This window comes from Natrix helvetica (assembly GCF_964273705.1).
Source record: "Natrix helvetica genome assembly, chromosome: 1".
Classification (NCBI taxonomy): Eukaryota; Metazoa; Chordata; class Lepidosauria; order Squamata; family Natricidae; genus Natrix; species Natrix helvetica.
Window position 1 is genome coordinate 329279449 of NC_138548.1, and position 25859 is coordinate 329305307.

The 25859-nt window shown below is 40.6% G+C and overlaps 1 protein-coding gene across 5 annotated transcripts in view; it reads left to right on the top strand.

Annotated features, from left to right (window-relative positions):
• FRMD4B (FERM domain containing 4B) overlaps positions 1-25859 on the top strand; it is a gene marked incomplete at its 5' end in the record, with an annotated part of 293138 nt that overhangs the window by 167958 nt on the left and 99321 nt on the right. For 4 of the 5 annotated variants that reach the window (XM_081934595.1, XM_081934597.1, XM_081934596.1 and 1 more), the window contains 2 exons: positions 9062-9118; positions 10046-10068. The exons of the other annotated variant lie outside the window; for it this stretch is intronic. In XM_081934595.1, coding sequence (XP_081790721.1) covers positions 9062-9118; positions 10046-10068 — 80 coding nt within the window. The remainder of the gene's footprint in view (positions 1-9061; positions 9119-10045; positions 10069-25859) is intronic. 5 annotated transcript variants of the gene reach the window in all.

The window sequence follows — 25859 nt, forward strand, 5'->3', positions numbered from 1 at the left end:
TGGCTTTGAGTAGCCATTTTTGAACAGCAAACTCAAAACGCCCTCAGAACACAAAATGGCCATTCACGCCCCACCGACTCCGTATGACCCAGTCACCGAGCACTGGGACTTGTATATGCTGAGGTTTGACTGCTTCCTTAAAGCCAACAACCTCATGGGCCTTTCTGAAGGCCGCAAGAAGAACATGTTCCTCAGTTACTGTGGACGGGAAGTGTTTGAAACTGCCGAAGACCTATCAGAGCCAACGCCGCTACAATCGGTCGCTTGGTCTGTGCTCCACCAAAGCCATCTAAGCACGTTCGCCAGCACGAATTTAATATTCGCAACCAGAAGGAAGGTGAATCAATGAATGAGTATGTTGCGGCGCTACAAAAGGCCGCAGCGTACTGTGAGTTCCGAGACCTTGACGAGCTTATTCTTGACTGCATCATATGCGGTGTGCGGAACATTAATTTACAGAGGAGGTTACTTGCCAAATCTAACCTCACTCTACAAATTGCCTTGGACGAAGCCAGGGCATCAGAATCGGCCGTCAAGTCAACAGAAACCCTGCAGTGCTAAAGCACTCCACAAGACGCGCAAAAGAACACACACATACATCACAAGGCTGCAGAAGCTGAGAACACAGAAGGTGAAGAAGATGACAGCTGCCGCATGCGCAGTGGCTGCGCCAAGCCGGCACGCAAATTCAAACTATGATTCTCGCCTTGTGCTAGCTGCAGAGGAGACCATGCCCGATCAGCTTGCCATTTCCGTGACGCTATCTGCCAGCGCTGCGAGCGAAAGGGGCACATCGCCAAAATTTGCAGAAGCGAGCACCCCACAACAACCTGGCAACCAAGAAGTCGACCTAACCGCCAGCAGAGGCCCGACCATGAGGCATGGCAGCCATCACCACAGTGCTCAGAGGGTGACACCAGAGTCACCTACCACACCTCAATTGGCCAAGTCCGCACTAGGCGGCCAAAAATCTGAAGTTCACAGTCCTAATCGAGGGCTCTCCATGCGAGATGGAGATCGACACGGGGTCATCACTGACCATCATGCCATGGTCTACACTAAAGCAGGCTATCCCTAGCCTGAAGAAGCAGCATCTACGCGCCCCTGACATCCGCCTTCGTGATTACCAGGGGAACCGAGTCCTCATCGTGGGCCAGGGTTAGGGTTAAGTTTAACTTCAACAACTTCAGCGGCCAGCTCCCAATGACGATGGTCAGCGATCACCTGCAGAGCCTCCTGGGGCTTGAGTGGTTCGAAGCCCTGGGCCTAGAAGTGACCGGTATCAACGAGAGCGTCGACAAGCTACTCGCAGACCCTACCCCCGAGATGCCAGTCTTTCGTATTAACTGCTTAGAGACTGGTCCTGTCTCGTTTAGTGATGTTGCCCGCTACTCTACAAGAGACTCCACGATCAAACAGGTTTTGAACTGGGTGTGGAGGGAGTGGCCCAAGGGGTCTGTTGGGTCTGATTTCAAAATGTACTATTGTAAGAGAGATGAATTGTCTGTTGATAATGGCTGTTTGCTGTGAGGGGACCGGGTCATCGTTCCACCCAAACTGCGCATTGCAGTATTAGAGGCTTTACACGTAGGGCATCCTGGAATTGTCAGGATGAAGTCTTTGGCCAGGAGTTACGTGTGGTGGCCTAACATGGACAAGGAAGAATGGGTGGCTACCTGCACACCATGCCAGGAGTCCAGACCAGCTCCCCCAGAGGTGTCCGCTAAGGAGAGGGAGCGACCTCAAGCACCATGATCTAGGATGCACATTGATTTTGCTGGCCCAGTTCATGGCCAGACATTCCTCGTAGTTGTGGACGCCTACTTGAAATGGCTAGAGGTAGTCCTGATGACTCCACTATGGCAGAAGCAGTCATCAAGGTACTACGGAGACTTTTCTCCACATACAGCCTGCCCGACGTCCTGGTCTCTGACAACAGGCCCCAATTCACGGCCATGCAATTTGAGACCTTCTTAGCAGCTCAGGGAATCAGACATGCCCTGGTCGCGCCATTCCACCCGGCCTCCAATGGTCAGGTGGAGAGAATGGTGAGATCTGCAAAAGAGGCCCTATCCAGGGTGGGCCCGGGAGATTGGCAAATACGGGTTGACTACTATTTGCTAATTCAACACATCACGCCAAGTGCCACTACAGGGAGAAGCCCCTCTGAGCTTATCATGGGTCGCCGGCTAAGGTCCCACTTAGACCGGCTTCACCCAAACTATTCTGCCGCATCGCCCCGACTCCACAAGCAAAATACGGAATTTTAGCATAGGGGATTCAGTTTACGCCCACAACTACGCCGGAGAACTCTGTGGATTCCTGCCACAGTGATAGGCATCACCGGGCCTTGCTCTTATCTCGAGGACGGTCAGAATTGGAGAAGGCACGTTGACCAACTCCGTGGCCGCCTGTCCAACTCCACTCTTAGGCAGCCAGAGGTAACCCCTGATCGAGTTAGCCAAAGCCCTACCCAAAAGGAGCACGAAGTCACTCCTTCCACAGCCAACTCAAAGCTGAAGTCACCTGGATACTTAGCTATTTGTGTTGCAGGACCGCAGCGAGCTCCGAGCGAACCAGCTCTAGAAGCTCCAGCTGCGGCCTGTGAAAAGTTCCAGGAGCTTCCACCAAGCGGAGCTGCAGAGCAAACAGGTCTGTCCAACCTGTCTGAAGAACACCCTCCGACTGAACTGCGCAGGTCTGGCAGAGCTACCAAAAAGCCAGCCTACCTGCGTGACTACGTGACCTGTAGGATTCTCCCAACTAAGACGGGAGGGGTATTAGATACTAGCTACAGTTATAATGGTTTCCACCAAGGTCCTCTGTTCCGCCGGGAACAGAGATTCAATCTCATTGGTCGAAGGGTCTGACAGCTCCCCATAAAAGGGTTGCTGTCAGACTCAACCTTCGCTGGATTGTACATACTTGTTCTGTTACAATAAAGAGCTGTTGTTGCCTTTAGCCTGAGTGTGCCTTTCCATTACCCGATCTAACATATACTGTATATATACACACATACATACATACATACATACATCATACATACATACATACATACATACATACATACATACATACATACACCAGATAGATGATAGATAGACAGACAGACATAGTTTTTTTTCTTTTATATTGTAATTAGAAGCTTACAAATTTATATTGAATAACTTTGGATATCTAATAATGTTGGTTTTTCTCTTCCATTAAACCTTCTGCTACTTTATACATTGAATATGCTTTTGTTATATTTGTATATAACACTAAAACTATAGTCTAACATGGTGTCAAGAAATCTCATGGCTCCGTACTCTTCCCTTTCTCCTAACTCATTACAAATCCACAGTGAGACTACGCTCATATCATCTATCAGTGAAAACACTCTTTTTGGACTATTTTTAGCTGGCCATGACTGTACTGGGCTAGAACAGTAGACGGGAGACAGGAAGGCATAACATTAAGCTATGGATTCACAACATATTCAAACCCAGCCAGTGATTCCAACTGCTTCACTTTGTTATATACTATATTCTTTAAGCATCTGATTCTTCCTTTTTACTGTGGCATGGACATCTTCTGTACATTCTTCCATTTAAATAGCATATTAGCAGGCCATTCTCAAATAATTGCCTTCCTGGCAATCTTTTTTTCATTTTGCTGATGCTAGTTTCCAATTCCAGAGGGAGGCAGAGAGACAAGTGTAAAGAAGTTAACTACACAAAAAAGCCACTGCCAGGTTGCCAAGAACCCTATGAATGATTTAATAAACATAGCCTTGTTTCGTTCATCAGGTGATTGGAATGGGGTTATTGTCGAAGACAAAAATGTATTTATTTATTTAAATGTATTGAGCACTGAACTCTAGTGGAGACTTTACAGTCTGTTCCCAAATTCTTCTTCCCAGCAGTCCACCACAGGTATCTTCCAGCAAGATACATTTAGAAGGGTTTTCCACATGGCCAATATTTCTTCTGATGACAGTAGCCTTTAAGAACAAATTGATTGTACACTAGTTATAATTTTACTCCCATGAGACAGCGCTCAAGCTTTATCAGTTTGGAAATCTCCGGGACTGCCCTAGAATTTTATTTACTTGTGGGAACCTTTCCTAACCTCTGCTCCCAGAAATCTGGTATGACTTTTGGCCTTCAGCCATGTTATTTATTTGGGAAAGTAGTTCTTGTAATGCTCATAGATTTGCAGGGCACTGAATTTGTGAAAGCTGGATCAAGCTGCACTTGCTTGTGGTTATTCAGTATTAAAAGTTCTTTTTGAGTTGTTGGCAAGAAGGATAGCATTTAAGCCTGGACAAAATCTGAACTAGATTTTCCTAAATCACAGGAAAATGATTTATTCTATCAAATTTCTACAGAAGGGTTTTGTTCCAATAAAAGGTAGTCCTCGACTTACGACATACAATCACAATTGAGCCCAACATTTCTGTTCTGCTGCTAAATGAATTTTGCCTCATTTTACAATTTTTCTTGCCACCGTTGTTAAGTGGGTCCCTGCAGTTATTAAGTTAGTAACACAGTTGTGAAATGACTCTGGCTTCCCCATTGACTTTGGTTGTGGGAAGGTCACAAAAGGTGATTACATGTCCCCAGGACACTGCAACCCCCATAAATACAAGACAGTTACCAAGAGTTTTGATTACGTAACCAGTGGGTTGCTGCAATGATTGTAAGCATGAAAAATGGTCGTTTTTTTTTCAGTGCTGTTGTAACTAATGGTCACTGAATGAACTGTTATAAGTCAAGGACTACCTGTACCAGATAGTTCTCAAGGACAGAAGTTTTCCATTCACAGGCGAAGAAAAGAATTGTGTCTTTACTGCAAATCAAGAGTTTGGTAGCATCTTTTCTAACTAACACCTTTTATTAAAAGGCATAAGCTTTCATGAGTTGCTGCTCACTTCATCAGATGCTTGGAGTGGCTCAGCCTGTATACAATTTAAAGGGGAAGACAGGCCAGCTATGCTGATACAGGTTACAGTGAGAGACGGATTATAAATACCTTATCAATTGTCATTGTTAAAAATACATTGCATTTGTTGGTAATTGATAGCACCTGTAAAATGAGATTTAGAGAAATAGAAGCACCTGCCACATCGGTTTCAAGACTGTTAGAAGAAAGCTAAGTAGTCCTATTAACCTCTATGAATTATGTAAAAGGTTGGCCTAGAGTAAACTTTTTGAAAGAAAATAAGAAATCTCGCCCCACGTACTTAAAATCCTCGAGGCTTTGGCTTTCTGAAATAGGAGTGGCTTCCTCTATCCTAAGGCAGCAGAAATGGATTGCCATAGTCACATCATCAAACTGTAAAAATGGCCAGATATTTATTTATTATTTAAAACATTTGTATAGCAGCCTATTTTAAAGCCCAACCCTGGGTGGCTCACAAGCAAACAATAAAAACAAAGAAGATTAAAAACAGGATGAGAAAAGAATGTCCCACAACTGAACTTCCCCAATATTGCCCATGACATTGGCCTTACGCTTTGGCCTCACCCACTCCTAACGCTTGGGGGGAAGCTCAACTTTTAAGTGGTTTTTAGAAGCTTAAGCGGGGAGGGGGAAAATGTACTCCGTGCTTTGGAACATGGTGCCCCTTGAGATGAGATCCGACCCCATCCTCTTGGCCTTCCCAAAGACCCTGAAATCCTGACCGTGCCAACTGAGTTGGGACCCTGATGGGAGCATCCCTCTCTGGTTTGTGTATTTGGAAGGAGACCCCAGCCAAGTCCCATTGCATTCTGGTTTCTAAATTAACTTTTTTTTGTTAATTTTAATACTTATTTTTTTAAGTGTTTACGTTTTATATTTTATTTTTATGATGTTGTAAGTCATCTAGAGTCACCTGACAGTGATATGGGTGGCATATAAATTAGCTAATTAAATACAACTTTATTTTCACTCATCCTTCTGACAAAATTCAATTTGTTTTGTTATTGATTTATGGATTAATAAAGAAGCACATTACTGTTTTATGTGTTAGTTACTTTTAGTGTTTTAACCACTGTAGGTAAGAATAATTGGTTCCCTTTGCAATGCAGTTTACCCCTTTGTATTTTATTTTATGCAGTTAAATATATTTTCTACCATACGAACAACTAGATTATATCCATTCATGCACTTTATCCTTCCTTGCAATTCTGACTAATTCTGGAATTGTATACTGCAGGTTACCCCATCCAGCTTGCTTAATTATCTATTTGAAACATCAATTCAATTAAAGCAATATCAAATTTGGGGTTTTATTTTAGATTTGATTTTATCAATTATTTCAGTTCTAGAATTACAGATTAATTATATTTTCATATTTGCAAGTCATTTCCTAATTTGTCTAATAGTGAATCTGGTTACCAATCAAAATGACATCCTATGAACCATCAATCATGCTAACAGTTTGTATTGGCATGTGTTGTCAATATGTATATGTTTCCAGTTAACAAACAGCATTGGCTTAATTGGTAGAGAGCTAGTTGGGTCAAGTGGTTAAGGTACCAGAAACTAGGAGACTGTGAGTTCTAGTACCACTTTAGGCATGAAAGCTAGGCAGATGACCTTGGGCCAGTCACTATCTCCAAGCCCATGATGTCAGGCTCAGGCAACCAGTTGGTTGATCGATTCCTATCTCAACCAACAAAACAACTCCTGATTGATCTGAAAAGCAAAAGCAGGCCCTTTACTAAGAAGAAAAAGAATTGGATCAAGTGGTAGAAAATAATCATAAAGCCAATGCAGAAATTGAGCATAACAGTTCTTGGTCCATTTTACTTTCATATTGTCAGATGCTTTGAAAAAAAATCAGAGAAAGAACAGATTCATAATAGAAACTTGCTGAAAATTTACCTAATTTGGGGCTGAGGATGGGTTTTTTTAATGTTAGAACCTTTTCATTCTTTTGCCTAGACCTCAAAGGATTTTCTGTTGTTTCATTGTATTAAAATTAAAGGGAAAACTTTTATGTATTTATCCTCCATGAAATGAAATCTTGTTTTCAGATAACGCACCAGGATTTCTTGTATGTGACTTACTGATTTTTTTTGTAAGTCTACTATAGTGCGAAGCTATCAAACTTCCAATTATAATTTACATTTTAATAAAGGAGCGTGATTCTAAATGGAAGGTTTTGGAATTACTTGATAATTAAATTACTATTAGAAAAATATTAAATTAGCATAGTCAAATTAAAATATGTTGCCGAAGATCAAGCCTTCTAACTTTTTAAAATGTAATCATTTTTCAATGGAAAAATCTCAAACTCACTGCATAGGGTCACATATTAGCTAAGTCATTATGTGGTTGGTTTGATTTTACTCTAGTACACTTATTTAATCTATTATGTATAAAAACAGAAACTGCTTAGTATGATGCATGAATTCTCCATCCTTACACAAAATAATGCAACCTAAAAATACTCTATTTTTCCAGATGCCTATGATTAACACCATTTATTTCCAGAAATTATACATATGAACGTGCTTAGTTATAAGTAGTTATACTGCAGGTGCTTATACTTCAGCAATATTTTGCAGGCTACTTTCTGTGGCCCTGATTTCTAGAAATGGAAATTAAAAACCTCTGTACCAGGGTGAAATTCAGCAGGTTCTGACATGTTTTGGCAAACAGGTAGCAGAAATTTTGAGTAGTTCGGAGAAGCAGCAAATACCACCTCTGCCTGGCCCCAGAGTGGTGTGGGAATGGAGATTTTGCAATATCCTTCTCCCAAGAGTGGGGAAGGAATGGGGATTTTGCAGTATCCTTCCCCTGCCACCAAGCCACGCCCACAGAACCGGTAGTAAAAAAAATTGAATTTCATCACTGCTCTGTACTGATCGTACCAATCAATTGATGTCGAAAGTCCAAGAGAATTAGTGAAAGCTATAAGGGCAATGAGAAATTCTGAATGGCGAAAACCATTTTTGTGGCAATATCAGGGGTCAGATTTGAGAAAACTTGGGAAAAACAGAGTGAAAAGTATTGAAGGAAGAGAAAACCATGTATGAAAACTATTAGAAGACAAATCTGTCCCAACAGAAAAAAGAATGAGTAGAAAGTGGGTATGGGAGAGTGATCCATGTTACAGACTATCATACAAATCATACATACATTATGATTTGCAATGCCAACTTCTCCATTGATTCTGTTTGCTTGAAGCTGATTGTGAAGTGTGTGAATGGCAACCTCATTACCACAAGACAGTGCAATAGTCATAAAAGCCTGCTGGTTTCAAAGCAAACAGATGCCCACCACTAATTTCCAACAGTCACTAAATTGGCATTTGATAAGGGGAGGATGACCTGCAGTTTTCAAAACAGAAAGATTAGGGTAGGATCACTGCTGTTGGCATAAACGGGTCCAATTCTTTTTCTTATCGCTTTGTTTTATTTCATACTCCTTTTCTGCTTTTTGCATAATGTTGTTTAACCCAAAGGATAAAGATGATGGACATGTATAAATGTAATCAGCTATGTTTTCATTTAGAAATTAAATATGCACACTTATTTAAACAAGATAGCTCAAATTAGCAATCTCCCCACCAAAGAAGAATGGTGCTTCTTTCTTACTGTACTTCATCAGCCCAATGGGACATATTTCCTAGTGTATATGCATAGGATTATTGTGAGCATGTGCCTTTGCATAACTCCGAGCACCCTCCACAAACTGAAGCGTGTTAGCAAAGCCTCCAGTCATTGCAACCATTGAACCCTGGGAAACCCGGAGGGTCAAAATATGCAACATTTGCAAGTCATGATTCATCAAAGATTGCAAGAGATCTGGTTGACAGTTTTCCTTCTGCCTCCCAATTCTTCTTTTCTTACTGGATGATTTCTCCTGTTTTCCACATTAAACTACAAGCAATTATCCAAACTGTATGGCTCAAATTACACCCACCCCTTTGTGCTGTAATGGTACGACCTAGAAATGGAAGGAAAGCCGGCGTTGCTGAGTAGTGTCAGATACTAAGAGATTCCGTGTAGCTTGAGGCGAGGGTAGAATTCCCTCCCCTCCGGAGTTCAGCCGTGTTAACTTGATACTTCCCTCTTTATTTAAACAGGGGCATATTGAAGTGGAAAGCGAGACAGTCTTTAGATTAGCTGCTTTGATTTTACAGGTAAGATTTTCCTGAATTCAATTTTGTGGTTTTCTTTTAACCTGCCATGCCTTCAGTTCCCAGACTAGAGTTTCTGCAGCATTGTTTATATGTTTGTTATAAAACTATACTCCTTCATCCAGCTGACCCAGTTAAAAACGGAATACCTGTTGGTATTTTTACAAATACGTTTTACAAATCTGTCGGACATTTAAGAATATAGCCGGAGAAGAAATGCACAAAGAAAACTTATTTGGAGTGGGGGCAGCGTGCCTTGAATAAGCTATACTTTTGTCATCTGTCTGGGATAATTGAATATATTTTCCGTAATACTAAAATTATATATTGGGCACAGGAGAAAGATTTTGAAGTAGATCAAAAAGGGACTATAATTGAAAATCACTACCAAAACTTAAATGTCTCATCAATTCTGCTTCAGTTTATTATGTAGTTGATTCTCTGGGCATCTCTCTCTCTCTCTCTCTCTCTCTCTCTCTCTCTCTCTCCCTCCCTCCCTCCCTCCCTCCCTCCCTCTCTCTCTCTCTCTCTCTCTCTCTCTCTGTGTGTGTGTGTGTGTTATTTTTCTTAAAAGGAGGCTTCTGTTTGTATTACTACACTCTAATAAAATAATAAAACGTTGATTTTTTAAAAAAAATGTGTTTGAAATAGATCCAGGTTAGCAGAAACTGAGCTGTGTAATTTTACTTTTTGCCTTACACACATGGGGTGAGGACACGGAGGTGGTTTTAAATAATAAAACCTATATTAAAAAAAACATTTCAAACCACAGATGTATTTATAATTTGCACATAGGGTCAGCATTTGTTCAAAACTATGACTTGAATTTTAAAATGCATTCTTAATAATGTGGTATCTAAATGAAATGCAAACTGCCATTACAAAATAAAACAAAAAACGATTTCTAACATGATTTTTCTTCCCTTATAGGAAGCAAAAGGAGACTATTCTAGGTAATTTACATTTCCTTTTTCACTATTAACAGTGTGGGTGAGGTTTAGCTTTTCCTGCATTTGCTAATCACAAAGCAGAACAAGTGCAACAACCAGCATAAATTCAGAGTATGCATTAGCAAAGGGGTATATTGCTTTTGTGGGCAAGTGAAAATTGAGCCATTCTTTTCCAAAGTGCCATAGTCTGGATGCTTATACCAGCTAATCTATGATAAGGTAAAAAGTTCTCAATATTTTGTGGCTAGCTAGTAACCGCCTCCATCCAGAGAAGTTCCTTTCACAATCCCCCCCCCCACTTCCCTGTAAATCTAATGACCCTATCTGTGAATACCCTTAATGTATGCTTAGCAGAAAGTTTGTCAGCCTTGTAGATCAATGTGCAGTGTTTCCTTTTGCAGCTGCTCCAAGGGGGCTCACCCATCAAACTCTTGTCCTGACAGATGTATTGTGACTGCTGAAAGATTTTGAGCTTGGTGGCTTCAGCTCTTACCTACCATGTGCAAATCAGATGCAGCTTCAGTCCATTTTCTTCCTATCAGCAAAATCCAAGTCCCTTCAGTGTGCAGTTCTTGCAGGAGCAATTAAATAAAAAGGACATTGTGTCTGAGTTGAAAGTGGTGCTGGGAAGCTTAATTAGCAGCAGCTCACTTAAGAGACTTTGTAGGAGGAGAACACTGTTTGTCTATGGTATTCCAAACTCAGGAGGAGTATGTAGGCAAAAGCTTTGATCGGGTGCCATAGAGTGGCTAAAGTGATGTCAGATTTAAATCAGGAGAGGGAGGAGAGGAAGACAAGAGTAGTTTATTCATATGCAGGTTACAAATATCTAGAAGGTTGGCTTTTAGTCAGATTAATGTTTCATCAATGGCTTGATTTCCTGCAAAGGAAAGATGGCTTGTTGTTGCTTACCATTTTGGCAAAATTAGATGCATGTATGATTATATTCTGAAATGAGCTGTTATAAGATCATGTTTTGCCATTGTGCAAAATGCATTGTTTTCTATTGTGCATGATTGGGTGGAAGAGGCAGAAACTTTCTCAGTCGAAAAACTCAGTCTAATATCAAAAAATGTTTTGTAAGTCAGAAAGTTTTCAGAAAAGAACGATGCTAAAAAGAACCATGCCATAAAAGGAAGGAATAAGTCGGTTTGCTCACTGCCTGGGACACTACTTTATGATTATTCCTGCAGAAATGAAGTCCTTGATAGAAATAAGATCAAGCACTCCTGTTGTATAGCAAAATTACTGCCATAGCAGTTGGCAGCACCAATCAGTCTGACTTGAGCAAATCTCAAAAAGGTTTGGGAGGATTGGACTTGGATGAGAGACTACCAAGAAATCTCAGGACAGCAGACTTGATGTTTTGATTGATTGACTAATTATGTGCCATCTAATCATTGCTGATTCTTAGTGACCTCATAAAAAGATTGTTCTCCATGAAGATCCTAACCTTGTCCCTCAGATTTTCCAATGGTGCCTTCATCAGCACTGTTAACTAAACCTATCCACCTTGCTGCTCTTCTTTCTCTTTTTTTCTTTGCTTCCACCTTTTCAAGCTATTTAAAGCATTCTCCAAAGAGCTAGGTCTTTGCACAATAGGTCCAAAGTTATTCATTCCTCAAGTGAGAATTCTGTGTAAATGTGTTTGATGAGCTATCACTTTGCTTCCATGGCTGCCCGTGACATTCTCAAGAGTCTTCTCGGCACCAAGTTCAAGAGTGTCAATAGTGTTCTTATCCTACTTCTTCAGAGTCCAGCTTTCACTTTTATACATTATCCCAGGTGTACAATTGTCTGCACTGCTTGGAACTTCATAGGTGTAAACATAGCATCTGAATATATATTTTAGAGAGTTCATGGCTATTGTAACAAGTGCTAGTCTGCTGTATATTTCTTGACCACTTGATCCTTTACTATTGAATTTATTTTTTTAAAAAATAAATGGTAGGAGGAATTGCAATCTACAGATAGTCCTTGACTTACAACCATTCATTTAGTGATAGTTCAAAGTCACAACACCACTGAAAAAAGTGACTTTCACACAACCTTTGTAGCATCCCCATGATCATGTGATTAAAATTCAGATGCTTGCAACTGGTTCATACTTATGACCATTGCTGTTTCTCAAGGCCATGTGATCACCTTTTGTAGCCTTTCGATGAGCAGAATCAATGGGGAAGCCAGATTCACTTAACCGTGTTACCAGCTTATGAACTGCAGTGATTCACTTAACAACTATGGCACAAAAGGTAATCAAATGGGGCATAAGTCACTTAACAACAGGAATGTTGGCCTCAACTGTGGTTGTAAGTTGAGAGCTACCTGTACTTTCCAATTAGCAAGTTGTACTGGTGTTTCATAGCTTCCTTTTAATCAGCTTATCAATAACTTGGTTAACACTGCTGATCACTTCATCATTTTCGCATATGGTCTTCAGAATTATCTGGGCCAGTTGCTTGGTTTTTTTGCATGATTCACTGAACCATAAATCAAACACCGCCTGTGGCTGCTGGCTAGTGTGTGATTTAGTATGTCATGTGAACACAGCCAATCTATTATTAGGTTAGCTTGGATCATCATGTGGATCAGCACACATCCGTCATAGCTTACAGCTATCAGGTGTATTATATCAGTATGGCGCCAAAATATCTACTTTTAAGTGTGTTAATTAAGCAGTTGCTGCTCTTTTGTAACAGAATGCAAGAAATGATTAAGGGTGGTGATTCTTACAAATAGGGATGAAAACATGAAGGTTTCAAACTGATAAAGATTAATTAATCACAAGATTAGAATTCTTAATTGTTAATCTGATTTAATCCATGAAAGGATCTGAAGTGTGTTGAAGGCGCCATCATGCAGAATATTACATGCATATTCTGAGTTGGCAAGACATTTAATTTGCTAAGTTTAAAGGAGCAGCTGTCTTAATTAGATATGACGTCTAAACTATACTGAGACATTTTTGAGACCAGTAATTATTTTATTGATAGTCTAGACCTTAAGTACTTTCACACAGAATTGACTCAATTATAGCGTATGTATTAATTACATCTGAGAAGCTTTATAGGCAAATGTGCAGGATGAGAACTCCAGAAAATGAAGATGAGAGAACTGCATTATTTAAAGGTGATTATTCTCTGACATCAGTAGCAGTTGCTGCAACATGTTCAATTTGTTGCTCTGATGAGGGAAAATGCATCTTTGCTTTAGTTTTCTCTTAAACTATGGAATTGGTAATGTCAAGTTCAGGCAGCTGTTTAACGTCAACTTGGGACATTCATAAACATTCAGGAAACTCCTGCATCATTTACTAGAGTTAAAGCAAGGTCACTGCCATGTGTCAAGCTATCCCAAGGAAGTTGCTAGCATATGTGTGAAACAGCAGGTGTAGGCCACTTGTGCTAAGAATCAAATTCCTTTATTTATGTAGATGTGCTGCATTCATTTTTCCGGCATGGTATTTTTTTTAGGAAAAAAATGATACAGAACTTGATACAAGGATGCGTTCAGTTAAATGTCAATATATTTAAGGCTCATTTGCGTGTCCTCAATGTCCTAATGCATGGATGGTCAGCCTACCATTCTGGAAGAGAGAAATATGTGACATCATCCTCTGGCTTTACCAGGAAGGCAGACTTCGTCCTTTTCGTACTCCATATTCAAATAATGTTTTCCAACTATTACTGGTGCAAACATGGCTGTGTTGTCTGCTGTTGTTTGCCTACTGAGTTTCACTTGTTTGTAGGCAAATGCCACTATTCCAGTTGCCCAGTGTACATTGTGATCCCCACATCCCCTTATATTTATTTGCCGATCACTATTTGCTGGGTTTCACACACAACCCAATACTGCCCCAGGAAGTGATACCTGGTGATTTTCCTCTACAATGGACCGATGAAACAGGGAGCCTTTTATTATTTGCTTGTTAACGACGAAAGAGTAGATTTCTGAATTATATTTTTTTATTAGTCCACTATGGATTTCTCCTTTATTGCAGAAGTAACAAATATTATATATATTTCTATGCAGAAATAGATGGAATTGTACCATGAGAACTTGAAGGCTTTTTGAAAGAAGAAGAAAAACTACTTCCGGTTTTATGTACTGTACAACATCCAAAGTACTTTAATTACTTCAAGTAACATTGTAGGCGTATTCTGTTAATGTAACTAATTAATCAAGCTAAACATTGTAAGATGAGATGGGGAGGCATATAAATTTAATAAATAAAATAAACATGGGCCTTATTTCCCTTCCCCCTCTTTCCAAGATGGTAATTCCCCTTTGTCATCTGGGATACAGCAGACTTTCAAGAGGTAGCCGAGTTCTGGCAAAACAATACCAGCATTGATTGTGTGGTTGATAAAAACATTGAAACAGTTGGCCAAGAAGCAGCTGGGAGAAGCACATGTCTGATGTGCTAATCATCAAACTTGGTGTCAAGCCTGAGGAAAATAGAATGGCCAGCTTGAAACAGGTGCTGTCAAAGAAAAAAATTCCAAACCTTCACATATTTTAGCAGGCAGGTTTTGTTTAGGGAGAAGTAACTCTGTTTTGGAATGTATTTTACAATAGTATGTCGGAGTTATCTCCTGAGAATTAGATAATCTTTGCCCCAAGTCTTGCTTAATCTTTCAGTTTGTGCTACCTGTGGATCATGGGGTTTTATCCAGGTGATTAGGATAGTACTCATTGGAGAAATCTCAAATAATGCAGTCCTATAAATGACAACACAGAAATAAATTTGTTTATTATTACATGTTAAATTTAACATGTAATAATAAATAAAAACCAGCTTGAATTGAATATTGATACCATTCTATGTATTTTCTTTCCAACCCCATTTTGATGAAGTTACGTCCCCACATAAGCAAAACTGTTTTTAACTCTGAGTACAATATTGGTAGAAAAGCATATAGTGCATTTTTTTTAAAAAGTTCATACATTATAGCTTGAACTGTTTGAACTGATCACTGGTAACAGTGATCAAGCATTTGCTAGGCATGTTCATTCTTCTTTATTTAATTGTTATGAAAAATATCCTCACTTATCTTTCATCCTACCCAAGTTTACACAAAAGAAATAAATACTAAATATGGAAAAATGATAGTTATTTAATCATTAATAATTAGTAGTCCAGAGTCACCCAACAGTTGAGATGGGTGGCATATAAATTTAATAAGTAATAGAACTACAAAACTACTTAAGACTAAAAATAAATTTAAGGCATATATATAAATACACACACACACACCACACAAATATCGTGTTTTAAATACACAAATAAGCAGTTTTTTTCATGATAACACTGAGGGGAAATATTGTGGGCCAACTCTTCTAAATGCATTTATTACCACCAGCAGAGACCTGTATTGACATTAAGGGCAATTTTTAAATGGATCTGATGTTTTTAAATTAGTATCCAAAGTTATAAATCTATTTCCATGTTTGTGGTGAGGGCAGAGTGATAGTTTATAGTGAGATATCAGCTAGTGTTGCAGCCACAAGGATATTAACATGCTGTTAAGGAGACAGTCACGCCTGAGGGAACATATTGCCAGTGTTTTAGAAGAGAAAGCAAATCTTGTTTTAAAAGCTAAGGACATGTTTCCTTCCTTGAATACTTTGTAGTAGATTCAAGCTGGGGAAAAAAATCTGGCAGCAGAGCAGTAGTTTTAGAAGAATACTATTCAGACTCTCTTAAAGTGTGCCAAGTGACATTTGCCAGAGGAGCTTTGAATGGGGTGGAAAAGATGAGGTCTTTTTACAGATCATTTATGGCTAGTGTCAGCACGAGAGCCATGTGCTTAAGCAGCCTTTTAACAGCCAATAAAAACAATAAAAAAGATGATATACAGTCATAGAAGAAAGGGAAAGGGGATGGGCATTGTAGATTGAACTTCAGTAGTAAACCAAACTTTTAAAACACTACTACATTTGGAAACAAAAGTCTACCTCATAGCACTAAGACCTTCCTCTGACCCTCACGAAATAATTTTACACAAAGTAAAGCAGGCGTCGCTTTATGTGCCCTGTTGCAGCATAAAATGGAATAATTGAATTCTCATTAACCAGCACCTTCTAAACAGCAAAGAACTAAAACAAATTTAGTAGGCACCCTAATACCATATATAGAAGTAGCAAGCCTCACTGTCTCATCGTAGAGCTTGCTATAATCCAAATAGTAGTACCCAAAAAGAAGTGGAACCAGGATTTGCTAGATCGTAAGGAGTCCCCTGGAGAAGACGGAAGAAAAGTATTCTAATATATCAGGAGTCTCCAAACTTGGCATCTTTAAGACTTGTGGACTTCAACTCTCAGAATTCCTCAGCCAGCCATGGTGTGGAGAGCTCTTTAATACAATATTCAGGGAAGGAAAGGCAGAAAGTGATCCTCACATAGTGTAATGTTGGACTGTAGGGCCCTTTTATTGATCTACTGTAATGCTTTTATATAATAAATTGTGCTGTGAACGTAAGGGAAAGTGTGTTTTGTTTGGAGTGTTTTGAACGAGCTGCTAATTACACAGATTTGGCATGGGTTAATTATTAAACTGATTTGGAAACAGGCTCTTGTGTTCCTTAAGGAGGAGGGGTCATAATAGATTGTAGAGTGCTGAACCCTGTAATCTGCCAGGTCTTAGATTGTACATTCTGAGAGTAAAAACTCCGAGGTGTTACCTGTAGATTACCTTGTCTGACTTTCTAGGTAGCTTGGAAGCATGCAGCTGGTAAGCATGATCTTGCCTGCCCACTTTCCAAAATAAAAATAAATCATGGCTGGAGAATATCAGTCCTTTCTACTCAGTCTAACTTTATACTTTCTCCAGCATCAGAGCACTTTTCAATGTCAGGTACAAGAGAACTTGAGCAGGAAGTATTATTGCCTTGCATTGTATTTGAAGCCATCATGGGGCCTGAATGTTTGATTTATAAACCTTTGGCCTGATCCAGCAGGAAGTTTTATGTTATAGGTAGTTTAGGAGAAACGTTCCGTATCAGTATTAAATCCATCTTAATTCTGCATAGGATGTTAACTTGTGCCATGCAAACCATTGCATTTAAAGAAGCCAGGAACATGAAAATATGGCACTCAGAGGTGAATGTGGCCAGCTTCATTTAGGTCCTGTCCCTGCGGCTGGTGAGAGATCTTTTTAGCAAACAACTTGATGGCTGGACTTTTGCATCCAAAGCATGTCTTGTACTTCATCTTACAATAAAGAGGACATCACTGATGTGGCTCATGTCTGTCCTGTTGCCAAAACAGATAAAGCACTTACTCATTTGTCCAATGTTGTTTGAATACTTTCACGAAAGTTCGTACAAGTGGAGTCCCTTTTCTCTCAAGCACTTTTCTGTATATAAACAAACAGAAGAGCCAAGACAGCTGGAGTTCTCTCTGGCTTCTCTTTTTCATTTCCCTGTTGCACTCATGAAGAGAAATTGGCATGACATGTCTGTCAATAGATGCTTCCTCAGCAGGATGAAGGGGGCTGAGGCAGGGAAGCAGGGAAAAGTTAGATTCTCAAGGGAGAAGCAAAACAGGTCAGTACAAATCTGAAAGGGGCAGATTTAAACAAGCAAGGACAGTGGAGGAAACCTTCTCTGCATGAAGGTGGAGCCCAACTAGCTTTGGAGATGAAGAGAAAGTCCACTCCCATTTGGAACAGTAATAGCAAAACCAGCACTTCAGTGCTGGCTTTGGAACTGCATATTTATTTTCTGTTAATACTTCCTACTTTTGCTAGCAATTCAGATTCCTTGGAGTTCAGATTGTAAATCTCAAGGTGTGCTTAAAAATAAATCTGTACTTCTATTGAGGGAGGAGTTCACAGATAAATCAAGGTTACCTTACAAATATGCTGAAGTTTCAGACTCTGGCTGAAGCTTAATTTTGCTGAAATGCATATTCTTCTCTGGCTTGGATTAATGTCGAGCAACACAAAAATTCCGTTTGCTTATCCCTGTTATTTTTAAAACAAAATCTGTTGTCAGAAATGACATGCCCACGTCTTATAAGGGAAGCCTACTCAGAAGCCTGGACTAAAGGTTCTACCCCAACCCTCGTTGTGTGAGTTTTCATCACTATGTTGTTTACAGGGCTGCTTGCTGAAGCTGGAAACCAGAGGGGGTATTCTGCAGGTTCTCACCAGTTCTGGAGAACTGGTAGCGGAAATTTTGAGTACTTTGGAGAATTGGTACTCCTCTGGCTGGCTCCGCCCCCATCTATTCTCTGCCTCCCGAGTCCCAGCTGATCGGGAGGAAATGGGGATTTTGCAGTAACCTTTCCCTGGAGTGGGGAGGGAATGGAGATTTTACAGTATCCTTCCCCTGCCACGCTCACCAAGCCATGCCACGCCCTCCAAGGCATGCTCACAGAACTGGTAGTAAAAATTTTTGAATCCTGCCACTGCAAATCATTCTAAGGCTGTGGTTCTCAACCTTCCTAATGCCGCGACCCTTTAATACAGTTCCTCATGTTGTGGTGACCCCCAACCATAAAATTACTTTCGTTGCTACTCTATAACTGTAATTTTGCTACTGTTATGAATCGTAATGTAAATATCTGATATGCAGGATGTATTTTTATTGTTATAAATTGAACATAATTAAAGTATAGTGATTAATCACAAAAACAATACATAATTATATATTGTGAAATATTTATTTCTAATTACAAATAAATGAAATTTTGTCTGGGAAGTTTAAGAGCAGGCTCCAGGCTCTAAGTGGAAAGAGTGCCTTTCTTTTAAAAAGAAAAAAAAGGAAAGAAAAAACAAAACAGCCACCAATTCTTCCTTTCTTTCTCTTTCTCTCTTTCTGTCTCTCTGTCTCCATTTCCTCCCGCCCCCATCTCTGTCTCTCTGTGTGTCTCTGTCTCTCCCCTCCCTCCCTCCCTCTCTCTCTCTCTCTGTCTCTCCCCTTTCTTCCTCTCTCTGCCTCTCTGTAATTCTCTCTGCATCTCTGTATCTCTCTCCTCCCTCCCCCATCTCTTGTCTCTCTGTGTGTCTCTGTCTCTCCCTCCCTTCCTCTCTGTCTCTCCTTCCTCCCCCATCTCTGCCTCTCTGTGTGTCTCTGTCTCTCCCCTCCCTTCCTCTCTCTGTAATTCTCTCTATCTGTCTCTCCTCCCTCCCCTATCTCTGTTTCTCTGTGTGTCTCTGTCTCTCCCCTCCCTTCCTCTCTCTCCGTGCCTCTGTCTGTCTGTCTCTCTCTCTCTCTCACACACACACACACACACACACACTGGTCACCTTGCCTCTTGTTCTTCGGCTGCTGCACAAGCCCATGTGGTGTGCGCTACCCTCTTCTCTCTTGACAGTTGCCTCGTTTCCAATGGAGAGGGTGGGGAATGCATCCGTTTTCCTCCCTCTGCATGGATTCCCCCCCCCTATTGGTCTCGTTGCTGGAGCCGCTTTTGCCAAATCTGATGCGGTGGCGGGACTCTTGCCATCGCTGAGAGCTTCGCTGGCAGCCGCTTCTTGCCATCACCGCTGCGGCGGATTCAGCAAAAGCTGCTACACTAGCAACGGGACATGCTTGGGGAAGGGAGAGCTGGAACTGACTGCCCGGGATTGTGTTTCTTCCGCCGCTGTGAAAATGTCTGTTTTCCAGCCGCAGGAGGGAAGGAAAGAAGCCAGTCTTTGGAAAGAACCCCCCTCCCCCTCCAGAGAGCCCATGCCAAAAGACAGAAGGGGGCGGGCTGGTTTGAATGCGGGCGAGCAGGTGGTTTGGGGCCAGCACCTCCTTTGCTCATTCGGGCAGGCAGAGAAAGAAAGGAAGCTTGTGATAAAGCACCCCTGCCACCAAGGGCGAAGGGGAGCACCTTCGCTCTCGACTATTGCATGCCTCCTTTCTCTACCCGCAAAGAAGGCGGGCCACTAAACCGCCTACTCACCCGCTCGCATTCAAAGAAGAGAAGAGGGAGCAACCCACCCCTGGTCTATCTGTCTAACTCACTTGTCTCACTCACTCACTTAATCACTCACTCTTAAAAGTACCTGGAAGTACCCTCGGAGGGCTTTGGAGAGCTTCGGAGGACAGCTTCTGCAGAAGCCCGGGCGAGTGAGAACAACTTCCCGCCATTATAAAGTCTCTGAGGCTGTAATTGTATGGGGTGTGCGCAAGCACCTATGTTTTCCACGGCGTAGAGCCGTGGTGATGCTCTGTGCAGCCAGCGATGACTCCGGAACCCATCCGTGGGGGATTTAGAGGAACACGGGGGGGGGGAGTCTAAAGTTTAGAGTTCCAATGGTCTTAGTGACCCCTGTGAAAAGGTCATTCGATCCCCAGAGGGGTTGCGACCCACCGGTTGAGAACCGCTGTTCTAAGGGGCATGGTGACATAGCCCTAGGGAGCAAATCCATGAATATGCATCTCTGTTTCCTTTTGCGGTTCTTCTTAAGTTGCACCCCAAATTTGTAGCTTGAACAGTCTTTCCATTCTTGGATAGGAAAAGACTGAATGAAAATTTTTCCATCTTCGTTTGAGAACATGTATCTCATTGGTGGAATTCAGATGAAACCAACTCTACTGTACTTACTTAATTTTTTTGTTTTGTTTCCAGTATTCAAGCCTTGCCTTTTCCCCCCCCTCTTCCTGAAAGTTCATTAAATTGCTCCCAGGAGAGGCTGTATTTTCTTTAAATAGCTGACACACTGAGTTTGTATTATAGTCCATGGACTACAGAGATAACTGCTGTCTGGTGTACCATAACACAGACAACGTAATGAATTCCTGATGGGTGACAAGTAGGAAGGAGTGTGAGAGGGGTATCATTATTTGGGTGATAAACACAGTCTGTAAGAGGAAAACGTTTGTGTAAAACTATATCCTGCAGACTCTTGTTGCAGCTTAATTAAAAGCCAGGAACTTCCCCATCAAATTGAAACAATGTGTGTTTTCTAAGTTCTTCAACTTGCAAAGCATGCTATCAGATGTGTTGTCTAAACGCTAAATATACAGGTGGCCATAAACTCAGTAGCGACATTCATTTATTCATTTTAGTTGAGAAAAAAAATGGGAAGCTGTTCAAAGAAAGCAGCTGCGCTAATCTAAAAGGAATCAGATCCATACTGTGATGAAACCCTTGTCTGAACTTGTTTCACCTTATGCTGATCTGGATTTTAAAACAATAACAGCAACAACTAAGGCAATCTCTGGAATAACTGGCAACCTACTTAGGAGGGAAGTGACTTGCTGTCTTTCCTTCTGGAGTAATTGGGGAACTGCAGACGAGTGATAAGCAGACAAAGGATAACAGTGAGAATTTAGACACTGGGCTCTCCGTATTTTGGTCTGCCTGCCACTCCAACAGCCTGACATATTACTCTTTCCAGAGCATTTACTGCAGGTTTTTGAATTAGGGCTTCAGGTTGTGCTGATTCCTTTTGTCACATTGTTGATAACTTAATTAGCATTTGCAAGAACTATCTTGCTATCTTCAAAAAGAAATGTTTCCTTTTGGAAGTGGCATGTTTTTGGTCTTCATTTGTGCTATTACCTTGAATGACTTAGCAAAATTATAATGATTCAGAGGCATACATAAACCAGGTTAGTAATGTCTAAGAAATGTAAAAATGTCTAATGTCTAAAAAATGTTAAAAATGGGTAATGGCTCTTAATAAAAAGTAGCCATCATCATCAAATCTTTATTTGGTCATAGAGTAAATCAGCGAGTTAAATACAGAAACCAGCTAATTATATGAAAGAATATACAGTATATGCCTACATACATGCAGTGTGTTTTAAAGTACCCTGCTTCCCCAAAAATAAGACCTCCCTGATAATAACCCCAATCAGGTTTTTGGGCGCATGCGCTAAAATAAGCCTTCCCAAAAAAATATTGCAACACAGCAGCAGCAGCCATGAGGTGACCACGCTCGCTACCTCCTAGATCCTCAAAAATTACAAGACCTCCCCCAAAATAAGTCCAAGCACTTATTTCGGGGGGTCAAAAGAAAATAAGATCTTAGTCTTATTTTCAGGAAAACATGGTACCTACTGGATACTTTAACAATGCAATCATCCAGCAGAAATTTGGTGCCGTTAAATCTGGATGTTTGAGAAGCAATGGATAGTTGACTGGAATCTACCTATATATTATTTTGTGTCTGTTTTATTCTTTGTAACTTTCATTGGACAAAGTGCTGCATCATAGGCTATGTTAATTTTATCCTCATTTTTAATGTACTCTGGTAGCTTTCTGACCACTCAAGCAATCCTTCCCTTCGTCCCTCCCCACCCAGCAGCAACCACTTAATTTCTCTGTTTAGGTAATAATCTTCTCTGAGATTATAAGCCAATGGGTCACTACTAAGCCAATATACTACTAAAACTATTGCGTCTGTTTGTAATCTTCAATTAGACAAAATAGTGCATCACAGAAAAGAATTTTTTTGAACTATGACCCCTCAAATGGACTAACTTACAGCATGCATCCAAAATCCAGGACCCATTACTCCTGTAGGATTGAAATCTGGCAAAACTTGGCCATTTCAGCATCACTGCACAACCACTACTTTACCGCAATCAACTGCAGTCACAGGTTCATAATTTTCAGTGCTCCCTGACAGCTTCCCACAAGCTAGTCAGTGGGGATTTGCAAATACATAGAGGAAAAAGATAGTAATTTGTAGAGACATTTAATTGTGTTCCAGATGAATCATCTGAAGTAGAAACTGCATTTTGTTTTAAGTTAGTCAGAGAATATACTTTTTAAAGGTATAACCAGTAATATATGTATTAAACAATCTGTACTGCTTGAGTATGCATACCTATAACAGCACAAATATGTACACAAAAAAGAGCCTTTGTTCATGCTTCAGTGATAACAGGAATATTATAGAGTAGTTCTACTCAGCGTACCGGTGCACTCATTATGCTAAAATCTAAACAAAGGTTTTATTTTGACAACTGTCAAATAAGCCACAGTGACTCAGTTCACACATATTGCTAATTTGTAAAACATGCTTTACACACCATTGCATCTGAGTTTACATAATAAATTAGGATAAACAAAGAGACCATACTGTAGCTTAGCACACTGTAATGAATCATTTAGAGGGATAGGAATAGGTTTTATTGGTAGAAGTGCATAAAATTGTGAATGTCTTACACATCTCAGGACATCCATTCACCCTTTTTGGATGTGTTTGACCTACTGTAGGTGGCATATGTTCTCATGTTAGCTGTCTGTATTAGCATCTTCTTATTTCCTTTATTGTATTTATTTGCCTTATTTAGTGTGAAAGCCTTTTTTGGGGGGGAAAGTATGGAAATGTTTTTTTTTGGAGGCACTGGGATATTCTTTTTGACTTTCATGTTTTGTTGTTTTTAGTGTTTTGTGATTACTTCTGAGTTGCCCAAGATTGTAGTGCATATCATGGATGACTATTCAAATATTTTAAATAAATAAATACATTTTCTTTTTTATATTATGATCTGCCAAAATCAATTGGGGTCAGGTGTCATCAAAATCAAATCAATGAATTCACAGAAACTATGGGTGTTAGCAGATGTATGTTTTATTTCCTCCATCATATATTAGTAGGGCTGGGTGAATCTTTGAATGGATGACTTTGAAGATCTTTATGGCCTTCCTGAATGCCACGAGGTGTGAGCCCCTAGGTATCAGGGGGAACTGCATTCCAGAGTGCAAGTGCTATGACAAAGAAAGTGTCTTGAAGTGTCATTGTTTGAAGGCAACTAGAGCACTTTAAATAATTGTCATTGTTTAGTTGAAGGCAACTAGACCACATTCTCTTGGCTCAAACTGGTCAAGCAGAAACCATGGGACATAGGCAATTCCTCGGATAATCAAGTTTCATGCCATGTACAGGACCTTGAATTGTTTGCAGAAGTACACTGGTAACCAGTACACTTCATGAAGCAAAGTATCATGTGGGCATGCCAAGACAAGCTGCCCATTGCTGATTCCTCCACATTCTGAACCAATTAAAGCTGCCTGGTGATCTTCAAGGGCTGCCCCATGTAGATATCCAGCCGCGAGGTGACAAGGGCATGGTTGTCTGAAGGCCTTCCCAATTCAAGAAAGGGCACAGTTTGTGCTCCTGTAAGACCTGTATAAAAGCCTCTTTGGCTACAGATGCCACCTGCTCTTAATTTACATATTCAGCTTGGCTGATCAGAGAATTGTCTAAGAACTAGACAACCCATGCCCTGATGGATCATTTCAGGTTTTTTAAAAATCTAAATAGGAAAACAGAATGACCACTGATGGTCAGAAAGCAATGGGAGCGACAGCAACTTCTAACTTTTTGCTGGCTTCCCCATTTAATTTGCTTGTGGGAAGCATGCAGTGAGAAAGTCATTGGGGAAGCCAGCAAGAAGTTGCAAGTTCAAATGCCAGCAGGCAAGGAAGCAAGCTTCTGCTAGGCAGGGGAAGGAGCAAGAGAGTGCAAGGCTGCAGGTTAAGAATGGTACAGGAGTGTGCATAAGAGAAGTAATGTAAGTTGGGGATGGTGTGCAGTGGTGGTAGTGTAGGTTGGGAAGGGTGCCTGGGGGGGAAGTGCTGTGTGGATTGGAGAAGCATTATGGATCAAGAAGGGTGCCTGGAGGTTCTGGGATGTGTAAGAGGTGCCATGGAGGTCAGGTGGGTGGGTAGCATGGGTTAAGAAACATGCATGTGGATTGCAAGAAGTGCCTCATGGGTCAGGGAACACAAGCAAGATTGGTGCAGGTCATGGAGTGTCCAAGTGGTGCTGGGTGGATTGGGAAAGACACATGGGGTGGCACAGGTGGGGGGGGAACACCGGGGGCACCACAAGTCAGGGGAATAGGCAAGGGGGTTGCATGGGTCTTTCTTCCCTTTCTCTTTCTAGCAGGCAGCTAAGTAGCTGCTGTTGGGGGAGGGTTGGAGAAGGAGCAAAGGATTGCAAGAGTGGCTTGGAAACTGTTATGGAACTTTGAAAATGAAAATCATGTGGCACGAGCAGCCAGTAACACTGAAGCAACCGCAACATCCCCAAATTTCACTCTCTTGCTCCTGGATTTTGGACACATTCTATAATTTAGCCTATGTGAGGTATCTTGATTGAAAAATAGTTGCACTGTGATGTGCTATTTCACATAAAGGTCAGGGCAATGAGAGTTTTAGTAATATATAGAGTAATATATTTCAGTTCTAACCGTTCCAAGAACTCATTTGGTGGGCTCATACTTAGCTCTGAGCTACCATTTAAAGAGTGATTCATTTGAAGAAACTATCACATCCTTATGCTCAACATTAACACAACACATTCTGGCTTGGTGTGATGCAAATCATAGTCATTTGACTGTGTCACTGTCATTCAACTCCATCATCTCAATCTTTTGAGTTCTACTACACAGGAAACTTCACCCATTTTAAAAAGCAGATTTTCTGTTATTTGTATTCTGTTTCTTTAATATTTGTTAACAATTTATTTTAAAAAATCAGTACAGAAAATGACATTTCTTATTGTAAAAGTGGCAGTTCAACATTATGCAAATGTCTGCAAAACCACATCTCATATGCATAGAGGTTTTTACTTTTTCATGATCTCAAATACAAAACAATTGTTGCAGTCTTTAGCTAAGTTTACTTAGCTAAACAAATAGTGCATTGTGAAGTGAGTAAACAGTTGGGGAAAATCAAAGGAAAGTGAAAAACTTGCATTGATTACAGGAAAGAGATATTCTCTAATTGACATCAACAAAGTACTTTGCGCTTATCCCAACTATTGTTGCTTATCAACCAGTTGTGTTTTTAAAAGTTAATTGTTGTGTCCGGGCAGATGACGTCAGGGAGTTCCC